The following is an 18092-nucleotide window of genomic DNA, read 5'->3' as shown; positions in this document are numbered from 1 at the left end:
CCCATCGCATCACATCGCGCTCACGCTCCATGAGCACCTGAACATCTTCATCTCCCCCGTCCGGCCGCCGCACCCTCCTGACCTTTTCTCCCACCGCCACCAACCAGCGAGACCAGAGCAGAGCCGAACACTGGGAACATCGTGCACACATCCCCTTCCTCCGAGCAAAATATCTCCTTGTCTGACTGCTTTGGGAAAGGCTGCTTGATGCAAAGTGGTTGCAGACGTAGATGCTGATCCTGCTTCTCAGGCACAATCCTCACGGGATGTCCCTGCGCAGCAGAACATCAGTAATCCAGAAAAGCAACACGTGGAGCAATGCTGGGAAAATACAGCAGTAAGAAGTGTTTTGGACGTCTCGCGTTTAAAATATATTAATTTCTTCAAACGTTGCAGTAGCAAAGGCAGAGCAGGATCATGTCTCAGCTTGGTGGGGCAGAATATTTCGGACTGTTTAAGCCTATTTATGGGACAAGGATGTTCCCGGGCAGGGTGGAGGGTGCACGGTGTCACCCCAGTTTGCAGCCCATCTGCTTTTGCTGCTGTTGGGAGGAGGCAAGAGGAACACTGAAAGTCAGGAACAGCAGTATGGGAAACCTTATCTAGACTTTTTTTTTAATGGCTTTGACTTAATTAAGTGGCTCAAGTGGGAAGTTATCACAGGGCAGGAGAGAAGGCAGGCCCTGCGGCGTGCCAGGGGAGCCAAGGTGGGATGGGTGCGGGAGTGGGGCTCCCCGGGGTGTTTGGTCTCTCAGCACACCCCGGCGTCCCTCCAGTGCCGTATCCTCACCAGGCAAACACCGCTAAATGCTCAGGGCTCAGTTCTCCCAGAAACAGGGCTGGAAAAGCCCTCCCCTGCCCAGGGACGTGCAGGGGGACGGCACAGCCGAGGGGCACGCGTGGGGCTGTGGACCCACAGCAAGGGATGCGCCGAGGGAGGCGCCGAGGGAGGCGCCGAGCACTCGCTTTTCAGGCAAGGATACAGCGGGGGCCGAGCGAGAGAAAACATCCTCATTACTGCCTTGGATCATTTAATGCCGCTTCCCTGCTCCCGCCTGGGTGAGATCGCTCCCGTTTACATTCATCAAACGCCAAGTACGCTTTCCCTGCACCCCGAACAGGAGCCGGCGGTGGGATCGCCAGCACCGGTGTGCCGTGCTAACTCCGGATTAATATTGACTTTTTAATGACAAGCGCTGGAGTACAAATACCAAGCGACGCGGCGTGGGCAGCTGAAGGGGGCCGGCACGCCTGTTATTCAGCAAATGAATTATTTGATTCCCGTTCCCTGCAGCGTGCTGTCCGCTAGGAAATTTTCATTCAGTCTCTCTAACTCAGGAACCGATTGTAAATGTCAGCGCTAAACGCTCAGATGTAAGCGTTCGGTTGTCTTGTTTGATTACGGCGCTAAAAGGTCAGAGCCGACTAATGGAAAGTACAAGCGGTACCGGGAGGGAAGCGGTGTTCTGCCGTGGGTGAGCAAACACCGCGGGACAACCTAATCGCTCTTCCCGCAGCATCTCTCTCTTCCCTCTCCGGCTCCCTCCTTCGGGGCTGTTTTCCAGGTCTCGTGAGCTGGAAAAGCCATTTCTGGGGAAAATTCCCGCTTGTGATGTTGCTGCTGGGGTTGCTGACAGCACTGGATCTCCCCACGGAGGATACGGAGAGCTCGCCTCGCTGTGTCCCAAGCGGATTTGCTCCCAAAGGGGAAGGGATGGCCAGAGAGCCGGGCTGCTGCCACCGCCCACTTCTCCCCATGCACAGCTCGGGTCGGCATGGAAGCATTTTGGGTGCCAATGTCTTTGTGCCTCTGCTACAGCCCCCATCTGGCAACCAGCATCCCGGGAGCTCCACACAGAGCACAAAATTGGGTTGGTTTTTCCTCCTCCTTTCCCATTTGCCATCCGTTTCCCCGACGCTCGCAGCACCTTTAAAATCCCCTTTCCCTGAGCTCTTGCAGCCACGGTGGCCAAATAAACCGACAGTTGCCTTCAAGTGACTCAGCTGAGGAAATCGGCTTTTTCTGTGCGCCCATTACCACCGCTCCAGTTCCTTAAGCCGAGTTCATTATATTTATTTTAAAGCCGCTTTCAAAAAATATCAGTCCTTCTGCCATAAAAGTGCCTGAAAGAATAAAACCCAGATGAGCCATTACTCCTCCCCGGGGAACAGCGCAGTGGGGTCCTGAGTAGGAGTGCTCATCACTCCGTACGGATGCCATCCTGCACCGGGAATTCCCATTGCCAGCCCCAAAACCATCCCCAGGCAGAGCAACTCAGTGCCGATTCTGGATGTCTGAGTGTTTCTGAACATTTACATCCATGAGAATTGGGAATTTTAGGAAAACTAGGAGTTTTAGGAAATAATTGCAATGGTTTTTTCCCCAAGACTTTGGCGTCTCTGATGAGATCCCACTGACATCTCACCAACCCCAGGATGCCCAGGCCACCTCTCCGGGCTTCTTCGTAGAAATCAAAGATCCAGCTGCCACGGGCTCCTCTTGGGAAGGCAGTTTCTATCCTCTGTTTCTGGGTGGTTTGTGTTACAAGGTCCCAGATCACTCGGAGAAATAAGAGGCGGTTATCTTATTCACAAGCCCCTTTGCAAGAACATCATCGGGAAAGGGTCCCATTAGGCAGAGGATGGTGCCAGAAGGGTGAAGCAGCTGAGAAACCCCCATAAAATACATGGATGGGGGAACCTCCACCCCATCATCAACGTCAAATGCAAAGAAATCAAAGAAAAAAAAAATTCCATCTCTGAACTGAGCCGTTTCTTCCCTAGCCTGGGCACAGAGCAGGAGCTCGGGGCTGCCTGAGCTGCGCCAGGAGAGTCGAGGCAGTTTGCGGTCTGTAAGATTAATAGGAAATCTGCTCTGGATTGGGAGTGATTCCCTCTTTTATTGGAATGAACCCCAAAGAGTAATGGCTGCAGGGCAGGAAGAGGAAGGTAAATCGCAGTAATAATGTGTTTCTTTGTGCAGACATGCTTTTGATCATAGAAAAATACACCATCTGCTTCTAAATTACTTGTTGTATTGATTTAACAGTCAGTAACGGGGGGGGGGTGTTTGCTTTTTTTTTTTTTTTTTTCTTTTGCAAATCCATTTGCAACGTCTCCTGGAAATCTGACAGTTACGTGCCATAAAAAGTAGGGGCTTGTTCATCGTACAAGCTTGCTGCTGCCAGCGCGGGGAGCAACGGGTCGTACCTGCGTGGGCTCCTCCAGCCCCTGTCCCACACTTCTGCGCCCCACAGGAACCCTTTCTTTAAGCCAAATAAGCTGTTCCCGTGCTTTCTCCGTGCTCAAGCCGCGTGCACTCCGCTGCCCTTGTTGCTCTGCATTTTTACTGCTTTCTTTCAATTTTTTTCAACTTATGGGCTACCTCTCCCCCTACACCCCAAAAACTGCAACAGCATCAGGGTCCCTGCACCTGGGAGCGGTTGTGCCGATGGCAAACCACGGCCGCTCCCAAACGCCTCCCGCGTGTCACAATCCTTCGCAGGGGCAGCCTCCCCCCAGCCCTCGTAAGCGTGCCCACCCTCGTCTGCCAGGGACTGGCTCATCTTCATTAGGCAAACCATTAATTTCCCAGTGGTGCGCTGAGATTTGCCCTCACCAGAGCAGAAACCCTGCAGCTCGCAGCCTCCTCACCCGCAACTGCCGCCTCTCCTCACCACACGCCCACGGAGCAGCACGTCACCCCCAGAGCCCGTCCGAGGAAACGGGATTCCTGCTCTCAAATGAGCTTCCGAAGGAACATCCGCTGCAGCCTGGCCCGCAACGCTGCTGATGCACCCCACCGCTCTCACCAGCGCCGTGCCAGGGATGGATGCATGACTTACCAGTGGAAAATTACATTATTTTGCAGCTAATTAGCTGCTGTTATTCAGCCCGCAGCCTGAGCGTCAGCCTTCTCCCCGGCTAGAAAACGCTCTGGCAAATCACACTTCTCACTAAACCACGCCAACGGCTCCCGGCACCGGCGCACGGTTCCCCGAGGAGGCAAGGAGACCGTTGGGTGGCCAACAGCTCTGGCCAAGCTCCCGGAGACCCCTCAAGGGCCGATGCCCGCACACGGGCCTTGTGCTTCGCGCTGGGCGTCTGCGAGGACAGGCTCCGTCACTGGAGAGCCGTCAGCTCCGGTGAGGTTTTCTCGGGGAACTTGGCCATTTCTGGGCATCCCCAGTCCCCCCAGACCAACAGCTCCAGCATCACACATCACAGCAACGTCGCACAGCCCACCTACAGCTTTTCTAGTTCTCCAAGTGAAACTAGGAGACAGATCTTGGCTTCTGCTGGTCGTGATCTGCAATGTTTATTTAACCCCTCATAAAAAGGCATTTCCGTGCAGAGTCTTTTGGTTCCTAAAAGTTGTTTCCCAGCAGCCACCTGACAACCCTCCCCCCTAAACCGAGAAATAAAGTGACCCAGGAGTCGGCAAAACAAAACGAACCGTCCAACTCCGACACAGAAAAGTGGTTCCTATCATTCAGTACAACATGGAAAAATTTGGCAAACAGCTGATCCGCAGTTCCCGTCTCTCAAGCGCTACGGAGCCAGCGCCAGTCTCCAGCCCTCCGGTTGTGTGTGGGGGACAGCCGCACGTCCTTGTGCTGCAGGAGCTGGGGACTCTCCAGGGGTCCGAGGCAGGCGGGTGAGAGCTGCTGGGTCAGCATTTTTAACGGGGCGATATAAATATAAAACATCAATACAAACGGGTTCTTTGTACAGAAAATAGCATCTCGCAAGGCACTGGGGTGACGACCGTGCAGCCGCTGGCGGCGGGCTCCGACCAGGCTCCTCCAGCCACCGCTGAGATCGGAGTGGGAGGAAGGAGGGGAAGAAGGGACCAGAGAAATCCCTGTGATGCCATCCAAGAGGGCTTTCACCCCACCGCTGCCCCCAAACACCCTGGGAGTTGTTTTTCCCAGCTGGAAGGTTGCTTTTCCTCGGCGAGGGTGGCGTGACCCTGCGGGGGATCCGGTCTCCTTGGGATGGCTTGAGGTTGGGTTTGGCCGGGAGGAAGGTGCATAGATCGGCCGGGGGCTGTGGCCACCCTGCCCCGCGCTCCGCTCCCTCTTCAAGCCAGCAGCCCCAGCCGGGTCACCTTGGCCGAGAGGAAGGAGTGGATGATGAAGACGATGGTTTTGGGGCAGGAGTGAAGATCCAATTGCTGCAAGAAAGGAACGGAGGGATGTTCGCAACAGAGAGGGCAGGTTCTGGAGCAGCCAGCTTTCTGCTTGTGGTGGGGAGGGCAGGGACCACCCAGAGCCCCCCAAACCCCACCACAGCCTTCCTGTGCACCGCAGGGGCTGCGTGCGGCTGTGGGTGGGTGGATAAGCCCTCACCCCCAGGTGCCAGGCAGGGTGGGTGCTCTGCTCCCCCTCGCCCCCCAGGGCGGGCAGGAGCGTGGGTGCTGGGGTGGCGAGGATAAAGCCAACTCACAATCTCTCCCTCCGGGCCACCAAAGTCCAGGTAGAGCATCTTGGTGCCGTCATCGGAGGACATCTGCAGCTTCTCGAAGGGCTGCTGGAGCAGGATGGTCCTGCTGAGCCCGGGCTCGGCGGTGGAGATGGTGAAGCCCTTGTCGATGTGGATGGACAGGGTGCAATCCTGCCCCTTCCACGTGCAGGCTGGGGATGGGGATGAGGGGACAGGGGTGAGACAACGGCCACCAGCCCCACCACCTGGCCTCCCCCCGGTTCCCCACTGACCTGTGGAGACCTCCTGGGCCAGCTCGGCGGCTCCGTGGGTGCCATCCACCAGCAGCCGTGTCCAGAGCGCCAGGTCGCGGGGGGTCTCCAGGCTGAAGAGGTGGCTCTGCACGCCCAGCCGGCTGCCGGCGCGCAGCGCGAACGACAGCTCCGCCTCGTACAGCGCCGTGCCCTTGGCCGGCCCCGAATGCACCAGCCTACGGCACCGGCCCGCCTCAGCACCGCTCCGCACCGCGCTCAGCACCGCTCCGCACCGCGCTCAGCACCGCACCGGGCTCCGCGGGGATGGCTGCGCGGCGCGGCCGGCAGGGGGCGCTACAGCCCCGCGGATGCGCCCTCAGAACCGTCCGCGACCGGACCCCCCGGAGGCGCCACCGCCCCCCGGCCCTGCCACCGCCCCACTGCTCTGCCACCGTCCCAGGGTCCTGCCACCGCCCCCGGGCACTGCCACCGCCCCCCGGCCCTGCCACCGCCCTGGGCTGCTGCCCTGACCCCCAGCCCCTGCCCTGACCCCCAGCCCCTGCCCTGACCCCCCTGGCCCTTCCCACCACCCCTGGGCACTGTCATCATCCCAAAAGCCTCTGCCACCAGCCGGGGACTCTGCCATCATCCCTGGGGCTCTGTCCTCACTCCCAGTCCTTGCTCGGACCCCTGGACACTGCCACCACCCTGGGGTTTCCACCACCACTCCTGGGACGCTGCCACCACCCCTAGGGATCTGCCCTGACACCCAGTCCCTGTCCTGAACCCCCTGGCCCCTGCCACCACCCTGGGGCTCTGTCACCACGCTGAGGCTCTACCACCACCCCTGGGGCTTTTCCCTGAGTCCCAGCCCCTGCCACCACCCTGGGGCTCTGCCCTGGCCCCCAGCCCATGCCACCACCCTGTCCCCCGTGCAGGGCAGGAAGGGCTGGGCCGGTGGCCCGTACCTGGTGGCGATGAGCGGGTAGCTGTGCGTGGGCTTGCCCAGGGCGTCGCGGCTCTGCGGCAGGCTGCCGTACAGCAGCAGCTCCTTCTCGGTCAGGACGGCCAAGAGGTTCCTGGTGCCGGCGCTGGGCAGCTGCAAGGGGAGGGGGTCAGGGCCAGCGGCAGCGCGGTGGCGAGGGGCAGCAGCGGGCATGGGGGTACCTGCTCAGTCAGCCAGCCCACGTGCTTGACCTCCCGTCCGGCCACCGTGCCAGCTCCCGCCAGCTGGGCCCGCAGCTCCTCCTTCACCCGCGGCAGCAGCGTGCTCGCGTTGGCCTGGATGGCGCTGAGCCACGACTGCGCTGTGGCCTCGTCCTTGGCCCGCAGGAAAAGGGCAACGCGCCCGTCCGCCGAGCACACCTCCAGATACCTGCAGGGACACGGCCCCGCTGGGTCCCCGCCGGCCCTCAGCACCCCGGGGGCACCACGGTGGCATCGCCACTCCCCGGCCCCACACCCTGACCTGTGCTCCGGGTCGGCGGGGAGGCACTTGCGGGACACGTAGCACATCTTCAGAGGCACAGTCCTGCCCTCCCGGAGCTCCCGAGGCGGTAGGAGGGGGGACGACCGCTTCTGCAGGGCGGAGGGCGAGGGGTCCCAGCTGACCGTCGCCCCCGCGGAGGAGTTCTTGAAGTAGGGGGAGATCTCCTTCATGTACTTCACTGGAAGAGAGGCAACATCCGGCTGAGGGCACGGCACGGGCCACGCAGCCTCATCCCGCCATCATCTGCCCCCCCTCAAAACCCCCTGCACCCTCCCTGCACCGGAGCTGGTACCTCCTTTGATATCTCCCCGGTGCTGTCACCCACGGGTGCTGCAGTGGGTGTGGGGAGGGGACGGCGCTGGTGGGCGAGGTGGTACCAGAGGGTGACATGGCACCTAGGATCCTCCCAGTGCCTCTGCCCCACCATCCCAGCCCGAGGAGCCCCCCAGGAGGGGCAGAAATGGCCATTCCCCTCTTTTTTTCTTTCCTTTATCCCAGATCAGTTCCCAGATCCGAGTCTGATCAGGTCCCTGGGGCGGCACACAGAGGCAGGGGGCGGGGAACGGGCAGGAGTCCCAGGCCAAAATTACACAGTCCAAACTGTGCCGGTACAGCCGGTCCCACTGCCAACTGGGAACAACAGCTCTCAAATACCATGGCTCGGCCCCAGGAAAAGCCTGGAACCGCGCGCTCGCAGCTCGCACGGCCCTGCCCCGTGAGTTATAAACCAGGGACAAGAAACCAGCTCTCGGTCCCCAGCGAGTCCGGCGCCGGAGCCGGCGCCCTCCAAGCCGTGCTGGGACAGAGCTGGCTCCTGAGGTTTAGGGAAAGGGGGAGATGAAAGTCACCACAAATTGATGGGGCCCGTAGCTATATCCTGAAAATGAGGTCAGCAGCACCAGCCAAAAAGCTTCGACTGAGCAGGGGAGGACGCCCCGCACGCCCAGTGGAACCAGTCGTGGTCCTGCACTGGGAGCAGCATGGGACAGGCTGGTGGCTCTGAGGGAGGACTTCCCTTGGGGAAAGGGCTTTGGAACAGACACTGCTGCCGCGTCCCCAGCCGTGACTGCTGCTTTCGCTCCAGGTCCAGGTCAGCGACATGGGTGGCAGGAGGGGTACAGGAGCTTGGCTTTGCAGCCAACTCTTGTAGGTGGACGCGCTCCATTGTTGCTGCAAAGCCACGGCAGCCTGACTTTGTGCCCGAAAAAAAGCCCTTTTCCCACCAGGAGAGAGTCTGAGAGCAGAGCCTACCATCCCCATCCTTCCCCTGCCCACCACCACCCATCCTCCCCTTCGCCCCTATCCCCGCCAGCTCCCCGAAACCTCCGAATCCCGAAATCCCGCAGCGGAGCGGTGGCGGGGCACACGGGGAGGCAGAGCCCTGTGGGGCGCCCCGCTCCGCCCAGCCCCAGCAGGACCCAGCTATAAACGGCTGCGACGCCGCTGCAGCGCGTGGGCCCGGTTACCCCGCACGACGGGCAGGGCCAGGGAGGCGGCGCGGGGCCACCAGCCTCGTGCCCATTATAAATAGCCACCGCGTCCCCGCGGGCATGCGAGCCGGGCTGGACTGTAGCCCGAGTCGTTAATCTTGGCAGCGGGGACAGGCCATTATCCCCGTGCCTGGGAACTAATAGGAGTTCAGAAAGATATCATTCAGCTGCTGAAACCCGAGCGGTGTCCCCGCGCCAGCCCGCGGCTCCCCCGGCACGCGGAGGACGTCAGCGGCATTAGCTGTGCCATGGCGGGGTCACGTCCCCACAGAGCAGAGGAGCCGTGTCCGGCCCAGGACAGGGCGCAGGGAATCAGGCAACGGCCAGCGTGCGCCTCGCCGGCACGCGGCTTCAGGAGGATTTAAGGCTGGTGAGGAGGCACCGATGGGATTCCGCAGCACGGGGGGATCCCGAGCCGGCGCAGGGAGCCAGGATGCGATGGGGACTGCGGTGCTCCGGCCCGTGGGAGCTGCTGTTTCCTCCCACGACAGTGCCAAGCTGCCTTTCAGAGACACGCGGCACAGCGTGACACACAGGGTGACAGTGCCATCCCCAGCCTGCTCTGCAGCGGCGGCCGCTGCACCCCTGCCCGTCCCTGCCAAGCAAAAAAAGCCATGGATTTTTCCCAGCACGGGCTTAACAGTGGATTGGCCACTTCTGCCAGTCCCTCTGCTGCAACGGAATCACCTGGTATCGAACAGCTTAATTAATTACACCCATGTCATTAAAGCAAACAACTCGGACTGTATTACGCATCATCTCTGCTACTGGCAACTGTAATTACTGCACTGGCGTTTCGGTAGTTTTGTAACTAACACCTTGCAGTGCCGGGGCTCCTGGCCTGGCTGCCCCCTTCTCGTTAACCAGCACCCCTCCAAAAACCACCCCACCTCCAGCAGGCAAAGAGCCCCCTCGGCAGCTGCTGGGCGAACGCGCGCGGTCCCCAAAGCCACGTCGGCTCTCTGCTCCCCCGAGGAGACAGCCTGGCCCGCTGAGCTTCTCCGGCATGGAGGAGAGGGGACACATAGGACCTCTCGGGGTTTTGCACTCAATAACGCTTTATTTTTTTATTTAGGTTTTGAGTTCCAGAGGGCTCTGCCGAGGAGCCACAAACCTTCCTCCAGCCAGGAAAGCAGCCGCAGCCACGGGGACAGAGATCCACGGCGGGGGGGTTTAAGCCCGTGCTACCAGTCAGGGGTGGGATGGGTCCCACTGTTTCCCCCCTCAACCCCCGAGAGCATTCCAGCAGCATCCGTACAGTGCTGTGAGACAAAAAAGTCCAACCATACGGGTGGCTGTGGCATCAGGAGGTTTTTCCCCCTCTACTCTGCCCTGGTGAGACCCCACCTGCAGCACTGCGTCCAGTTCTGGCACCCCCAACACAAGAAGGACGTGGACCAGTTGGAGAAGGTCCAGAGAAGGCCACGAAGACGATCAGAGGGCTGGAGCACCTCTCTTATGAGGCCAGGCTGGGAGAGCTGGGGCTGTTCAGCCTGGAGAAGAGGAGGCTCTGGGGAGACCTGAGAGCGGCCTCCCAGTGCCTAAAGGGGGCTGCAGGAAAGGTGGGGAGAGACTCTTCAGCAGGGCCTGGTGTGACAGAACGAGGGGTGATGGGTTTAAAATAAAGGGAGGTAGATTTAGATTGGAAATTAGGAAAAAATTTTTTACAATACAAGTTGTAGAACACTGGCCCAGGTTGCCCAGAGAGGTGGTGGATGCCCCATCCCTGGAAACGTTCAAGGCCAGGCTGGACGGGGCTCTGAGCAACCTGATCTGGTTGGAGATGTCCCTGCTCCTTGCAGGGGGGTTGGACTGGGTGGGCTTTGAAGGTCCCTTCCAACCCTAACCATTCTATGATTCTATGATTCCAGAGAGGTCCTGGAGATCTAGCGCTGGCCCTGAGGGGATGCTAAGCCCATCTCCAGCTGGTCTCTCTCTGCCTCGGGACTAACGATGCAAAGTTAACGTGTGAAATTGGGCAGGTCAGCAAAGCCACATCCCAGAGAGACACCTCAAAACAGCCTCTACACTCCAAGGCAACGCTGTGACTCGCTTCCAAAACACTCAGTGGGCTGCCAGTCGCCCTGGCCAGCATCCCACCCAGGGACTGTCCCCTGCCCTCAGAGCCGAGCACGAAGAAGGCAGCAGCTGCTGGTCCTAACTGCTTCATGTCAAACCCTTCCACTGCAGGGAGGAAGACACCATGGGATGCTGCAGGGCAGGAGTGCCACCGCCATCCCTCCTGCCCCAGGACCTTGTCCCAGCCCTCAGTGCCAAATGCCATGTCCCAGCTCTTTCCTAAATATTCGCCTGCGCTGCACGGCCAGCAGCGAGCCATGGGCTGAGTGATCCCAAAGGAGACCATGGGACAACTCTCCATCTTTCCACGGGAGGAGAAACGTCCTCAGAAAATCCCTCAGGGAAAGCACAGCTTCAGGGCAGCGAGGTGTGGAGGAGGTAGGAGGATGAGGACCCTCACTGTCCCTCTGCATCATCCCAGGGCAGGTCCAAAGCCTCCACATTTAAACCGTGAGAGCGCACAGAGCGTTGCCACAGCCAAAGCCCAGCAGCTCAGACCCCGAGGTCTGGGACATTCACTGCAGGGTCCCACCAAGGGCTGGGGGCACCTCAGGGCTTCCTCTGCCGAAGCCCATCTGAGCCACAAAGGGCGGCAGTGACAGGGAACCGCACAAATCCTGGCTGCCACCACCCACCTCGGCTCGAAACCCCCTCCTGCTCTGCACGGGGTGTTATTTACCCCAGGGTCACCCACATGTTCTGGGTATTTTACCTTTCACACCACGCACATCTCCACCCTCTGCGACCTCCTGGGCTTCGCACGGTCAGGGCAATCAGCCCGTCGAGCCCGGGCATCCCCAGCGCTCCGCTCTCCCGGCACCCCTTAGCTTTCCTAAATCTCAAGCTTCCAAGTTGTGACTTGGCCGAGCGAGTCCCAGAAAGCTGTGACAGCCCCGAGATGCCGGTGACTGCCCCAGCTCCTCCTCCCCACTGCTCCCCGTTCTCTCCCCATGCCAATATGGCACAGGGACCCCGCTGGGAAAACCACTCCTGGCACCAAAGCCGTTCCCAGGGCAGCGGGAAGGATGTTTATCAGCCTTTCCCCTGCCGTGGAGAAGTTTCTGGACACCAAGCAGTGCAGAAAAAAAAAGAAGAAAAATCCAGGGAAAAAGAAGATAAGGGAGAGCAACTCTCCTGAAAATAACAACGCAATATAAATACAGTCAAACTCCTCTTGCAAATATCAAGAGAGCAGTTGGACACATCCCAAAAAAAAAATCCTGGCAGGACACGCCGAAAGGTATCTGCGTGTCCTCAGGCCCGGCCAGCAGCGAGGCCCGGGAGCCAGAAGCCAAGCGGAGCAGCCCGAGGCGAGATCTGGAGATCGCTGCTGATATTTGGATTAAAACATGTGTCGCCTCCCAGCTCTGCCATTTCGGAGTCGCACCCCCAAACCATCCTGACCCACGGACACAGTGACTGTGAGGGAAGTCAGAGTCCCCCCCCACAGCGCACGGGGACGGAAAGCGCCTGCTTGATGTCAAGGCCATTGCGTCGCTTGTCACCGAGCCCTGGAGCGAGCCCACATGGGAGAAGGGAGCAGGGAAGCCCCCTCCTTGCCACCCTCCAAGCTCTTCAAGGCCACTCTCTGGCCCTCAGCCCCCCCACCCCTCCCCAGGGCAGGGTGCTCGCCCGTCCAGCTGCCAGAGAGCCATTGGGGTGGTGGGTACAAGGCAGGGGACGGGTACAAGGCAGGGGACACCCAACATCAAGACAGGGCCATCACCTCCGCAGGGCAGCGCCAGCCCGAGAGGGACCACGCCGCAGCGCCAGCCCCGCCACCCTCCACGGGCAGGGCTGTACCGCACCCGCAAACCCAAAACGGGGAAGAGAGGGAGATGCACCATGTGTGCACCCGATGTCCATAGTCGGACAAGCAGACAAGCCCTCCAGCTGTTGCCTGCAACACCCCTGAGCAACACTACGCCACGAGAGCCCAACGGCATCAGCCACAAACTCATCACACCAGCATGCCGTGGTGGGAGCCAGCCCGGCACCGCTCTCCTCCCAAGGGCACCTGCTGGGAGTTTTAATTAAGAAGCCCAACGGGTCACACCTGAGCTACAGCAAAGCTGCCTCCTGGGAGGGCAACCCGGCAGCGCCCGGCTCGCCGGGGGATGGAGGAGGAGGAGGTCCAGGGAGAGAAGCTGTTCTCTACAGAAAGGGCAGCTCCTCTCCCCCTCCTGCGGGACCTCTAGCAGCAAGGAAACCCACGCCAAAGTAAAGGATGAAAAGAAAATAATAGAGAGAGGGTGGTCCGGGAACAGCAGCTACAGGAGGAATTTTGCAGACTCCCAGAGAAAGAGGCTCTTGTGTTTCTCTTTGGTCAAAAGAAAAAAAACCAGCCCCACCACCAACCCTATCTGCTCCCAGCAGCTGTGCAGAGCAGCACATTCCTCTGGCTGAACCGTGGTCCTGCGGCTCCCAGGAGAGGAGGAACCCACAGCAGAAAGGGCTGAGCGAAGCTAAAAATGAAAATCTGGAGCAGAGACAATCTGGGGAAGGCGCAGGAAAGCGAGAGCCACCGCGGCCGCTGGCAGCAGAAGACACAGAGCTCTTCTTTGTCCAGGCAGGGCCCAGGGCGCTGCTCCCAAATAAAACCTCCCTCTGGGATCTGCAGCTCTGCAGCCGCACCAGGAAGGGTCACTGGTGCCAAGACCCTCCTGGTTACTGGGGGGGCGCCTTAAGGTCAGCGGGGAGGGGAAGGGAGGGGAAGGGTCCCATCCTGGGGGACAGACCCTGGGTGCTCACCCCAGCCAGGCCAAGCTGGCAGAGGGTGGGTGAGCGCGAACAGACACGATGTGAGGTGTAATGGGAGAAAAGAGGAGCCCCTCCTCCCACAATCCCAGCCCACCAGCCCTCACCCACTCCCCAAGCGGGGTTCGGGGGGGTCACGCAGCCTGCCCGCCCCCACAGGGCTGGGAGACACCAGGCACCGGCCACCCAGTACCAAGAGGGAGCCCACTCCCAGGGAACCGGCTTCAGTCTCCGGTGGGACGGCGAGAGCTGCGATCCCTGTGGTATCTGTAGCCTCAGCTGCCAGATTTGGGGGAGACCCCTCCGGGGAGGCAGCTCCTGTGGCTGCGCTCCCACGCTGGCCCTGCCTGCCCAAAACCCACCCCAGCAAGGTGCCCAGCAAGGAGCTGGGTGCCGCTGTACCCCCTCCCGGCTGGTGTACTCTGCAGAGCCACGCAGCCCCGCTCTAGCCGAGGATGCGGGTTTCACTGAAAATCACAGGAAAAGCAGAAAGTTTTCCATGGCCCAGGAACCGCAGACCCCAGGGTGACACCGCAGAACAGAAGAGTCGCAAATCCCGTAAACCCACCCCACGCCTCCCATCGCTGCGTGCCCAGCGAGGAGACGGAGCCGCTGAGCGTGGGGCAGCAGTACACATCTCTCCCTCTCTGGAGGGAGATCCCAGCAGTTACCTCCAGCTCTCCGGATGAGCTGACAAAATCCATCTGCACGTGTTGTTTTCCATTTGAAAGAGGATGCAAATGCGTATGGAGATGATGTGCCACCCCCATGCTCCCAGCACATCGCTGGGAAAAATGGGGATCAGCCCCCCAGAAGCAGGAGGACCCTCGTCCCCCCTCACACCCTCCTCTCCTACCTTCCAAGACCACCTCCTTGCCCGTCTTCTTCAGCGCCTGCACCGCCTCATCGTGTGTCGCCTCGGACAGGTCGGTCCCGTTGACGGAGAGGATGGCGTCCCCCACGTACAGCGCCTCCGTCTGATCCGCTGCCAGCCCCTTAAATATCTTGGAGATCAGGATGGGCATTTTATTCTCTCGGCCACCTTGAAATAGAAAAGAAACGAAGCGTTTATGGCTGTTGGAGCACACGGAGGAGCGGGTGGGGAGGAGGATGCTCGGGTACCAGCCGGCCGCAGCGAGGCTGAGCCCTTCTCCCGGTGCTCGGCCATGCCGTGCCGGGACATCCCTCTGCCCCATTTCCTCGGATGCCCACAGCGCGCTCGTAACAACCACGGCAGCCAAAATACCACGAGGCTTTACAGCAGACGAAGACGACTGCTCCAAAACCGCTCTGAGCGCTCGCAGATTTCCTCACAGAGCAAACATATCCCCTGGCCACCTCCCCATCCATGTTGGCAGGAAAGCACATCTTTATTTGCATTATTAATCGTGTGTGCTGAGCGACCATCCCTGCTCCAAGGACTTCACGATCTGAACAGATAAGACAGCTGAATGTTTTTGGAGAGGCAAGAGAGAAGCGAACCAATCCGGCTGTTCGCTCCTCTCCGCACAGTGGCCCTATTTACCTGCTGCTCCCCGTTCCCCAGCCTAAAGGATGCCATTCAAACCTCCCGGCAGCTCGAGGAGATCGATTTGCACGTTAACTTTCGAACCCTCAGGGAGATCCAAGTGGCGTTGCTGCCTGCGTGCCAGGGCGAGGGGTGCAGCAGCCACCGCCGAGCCCCAGCCTGGGCAGGAGCAGCCGGGATCGGCCACGTGCCCCGCGCCCCAGGACGGCGCGTCCCGAGGAGCCTCCAAGAGATGATCTCTCATCCCAGCCTGTTGTCAGCGTCAGCTCCGGGGCTGCTCCCAGCCAGTGCCACAGGCATTTCCTCGCTCAGACGCCTGCCAAGCCCCTCGGAGGGCTCCGGTTATCAGCTGTCAGAGGCCCCCGCGGGGGCTGCTCCGAGCTGCTGAGCCCGTCCTTACAGCCACGGCTCCTGGCCCGGGCTGCCCGTCCCCAGAACCCCTGCCAGGGCCGGGAGCCTCCGCCAGCTCGGCTCTGCCAGCCAGGGGAAGGCCAGCCCAGCCGCTACGGCACCCGTCCGCTCGCCACGTCCCAAGGCAGGACACCTCACCCGCACCCCGGGCTTGAGGTGAAGCCTTCCCGGGCGAAATGTGGTTGGCACGTTGGAAGCAATGGCGGCCCGGGTGAGGAGCAGCGGCGGCGGCACCAGCAGGGCTGCCCACAGCCCAGAACAGCGATACCTCCCAGTTTGGATAGCGACTACTTGGTTTCCACACACGTCACTGCAAACATAAAGTTTTAACTGAACCAAGTGACGTTTCTTCTTTTCTGGGAGAGCCGCAGAGCTAGCAATAACTTGGCAACCAAGGGCTTGTTACGAAGGGGGTTTTGTGCTTCCCGAAAGGAAGGACTGGCAGGCTCAGGCACCCCGCCGACACAGCCAGCGGCACTGCTTCCATGCAGTGCCAGCACCCGGACATCCACATGGCAAAAGCTCCCCGCTCCCAGAGGGAGCCGGAGGCTGCGGCCTCGGCCCCTCGGCGTTGGCAGGAGAAGCCACGTCAGGAGGCGCGAGCCTCGCCGGGGCTGCCGATCCCGCTGCCTGCCCTGCCCGCACACGGAGCCGCGATCCCTCTCGCCCACGCACCGCGACGGCCCTTTGCTGCCCGTTTAATCCTCCTTTCACGCCGTTTCCAACACGCTCGGAGCGGCGTGAAAAGTGCAGAAACGCCATCCCTGCTCCAAGAAGTTTCCAGCCTGAAGTTCGGGCGAGTCACCGAGGAGCGGGGCAGCTCGGGAGGGAAAACAGGGATTGTAACACAGAGGCTTCCCGCTGCTCGGCTCTCCGGCAGCGGACGGCTCCAATCCTGCGAGCGTTGGTTTCACGCCCCAGCTCTCCGCGCGTGGAGATCTCCAAGGGCTCCAGGGTTTTGCAATCGCTGCCTTCGTTTTGCCCACAGCGTAAAAGCGGCATTTCCCAGCACGGAGGGGACAAGGACGCGGCGGCAGAGCCCTCTCTTTGGCCGCGAAAGCGCAGCTTGCATGTAACTGGGTCCCCTGTGCGCCCCACTCCAGCTTCCAAACCGCGGGGATCCCCGCTCCGGCCAGGGCACAGCGGGCAGGGGATGCACCCCAAAGCGTTGTCCCTTCCCTGGGCTGGGGACGCTTTTGGTCCCGTCACTGCCACGGGTCCCCCGCCCCCGTCCTGCACCAGGGCTGGGTTTGGGCAGCGCCCGGGGTGCGAAGACCCCGACCGAGCCCCTGCCCCGCTCCCTCAGTGCGGGAGCCAGCGGCAGCAACAGGTCCCGCTGCCGTCCCCCCTCGCCCCGGGACCCCCGCAACCCCCCGGCCCTCACCTTTGATGCTGATGCCGAGCCCCCCCACGTCCTGCTTGACGACCCGCACCGTGCGCCTGATGTTGGCGAGCGCCTCGGGCACGGCAGAGCCCGGCTCCCCGCCGTTCAGCTGCGCCGCCGGGGCCTCGCCGGGACCGGCAGCTTGACCGGGGCCGGGACCGGGGCTGTCGGCCGGGCTCACCCCCAGCGCGTCCTCGGTGAGGCTGAGGAGGACGCGGAGCCACTGCCCGCCGGGGCCGCGCAGCTCCAGCAGCCCGCTGCGCGGGGCGCGCCTGCCCGCCGCCATCTTCCGCGCCTGCCGCGCCGCCCCGCCGGCCGCTCCCCGCTCCGGGCTGGGACACGGGGCGGGCGGGGGGGCGGGACCCGGATCCCCCGTGGGCTCCCCCGTGCTCCCCGCACCGGCTCGGGATGGGTTCCCTGGCGTGGCCCTGGCCGTGCCGGGGGTGGCGGTGCGGGGCTGCATGAGCCAGGCAGGGGGCGGCTGGCTCAGCCCCTCGGCCCCCCTCCACCCCACCCCGAGCAGGCGCAGCCCCCCCTCGCCTGCCCGGGAGCAGCGGGCCTGTGGCGTAAACTTGCGGGGCCGGGCGGGCTGCTCGGGGAGCACCCGCACCGCACCGCACCGCACCCCTGCCCAGCGGGACCCTGCGGGGCTCCTGGGGATGAATGAGGGGCTCCTACACCATGCACCGGCCTCCCAAACCACTTTTGGCTCCTTAGAAGGGGCTGGGGGCGGGGGGCCCCGCAGAGCCCGGCCGAGCAGGGTCTCGGTAGCCGGTTTCGGTGCGGTGACCCCTGGGCAGGGACCTCCTGCCCGCGGCGGGACAGGGGAGGGGGTGTGTTTGGAGGAGTCAGCGTCGCTTTTCCCTTCCTTGTCCCGTTTCTTGAAAACAGGAACAAGATTTTGTTTTCTCTGGCAGACTAGCTTTTTTTTTCTTTTTTTTCTTTTTTTTCTTTTTTTTCTTTTTTTTCTTTTTTTTCTTTTTTTTTTTTTTTTTCCAGCCAAGAGGCAGCAATTAGGAGTAGAAAATACCTCTAGGAGCAAAAATACCTCTTGGTGCATCCCCCACGCACACCCCTCGCGCTCCTCGTGCTTTGGGCAGCTCCAAGGGCCTCCGGGATGGGGCTTCCCGAGCCTCTGCGCAACACAAGGATTTGTAAGGATTCAGGAACATTTACGGCAGGCTGGGAAGGGGACGCCAGCCCCGAGCGTCGGCCACGCGCAGAGGGGAAAAATGCTCCCCGGGCTCCCTCCCACGCTGCAGCAGCTGTGGAATTT

At 61.2% G+C, this 18092-nt stretch overlaps 1 protein-coding gene across 1 annotated transcript; it reads right to left on the bottom strand.

Moving 5' to 3' along the window:
• Window positions 1-4288: 4288 nt before the first annotated feature.
• On the bottom strand, window positions 4289-17240 carry SNTA1 (syntrophin alpha 1). The gene is made up of 8 exons (XM_086760903.1): window positions 16817-17240; window positions 14350-14535; window positions 7147-7345; window positions 6846-7053; window positions 6647-6777; window positions 5718-5914; window positions 5449-5636; window positions 4289-5176 (listed from the first exon to the last, which is right to left on the bottom strand). The coding sequence occupies exons 1-8, from the start codon at window positions 17100-17102 to the stop codon at window positions 5084-5086; spliced, it is 1488 nt and encodes a 495-aa protein (XP_086617029.1). The 5' UTR covers window positions 17103-17240; the 3' UTR covers window positions 4289-5083.
• Between the last annotated feature and the right edge of the window lie 852 nt (window positions 17241-18092).

Source organism: Chlamydotis macqueenii, chromosome 16 (assembly GCF_036417535.1).
Source record: "Chlamydotis macqueenii isolate bChlMac1 chromosome 16, bChlMac1.mat, whole genome shotgun sequence".
NCBI classification, from domain to species: domain Eukaryota; kingdom Metazoa; phylum Chordata; class Aves; order Otidiformes; family Otididae; genus Chlamydotis; species Chlamydotis macqueenii.
This window is presented reverse-complemented; position numbering and strand designations above follow the sequence as displayed.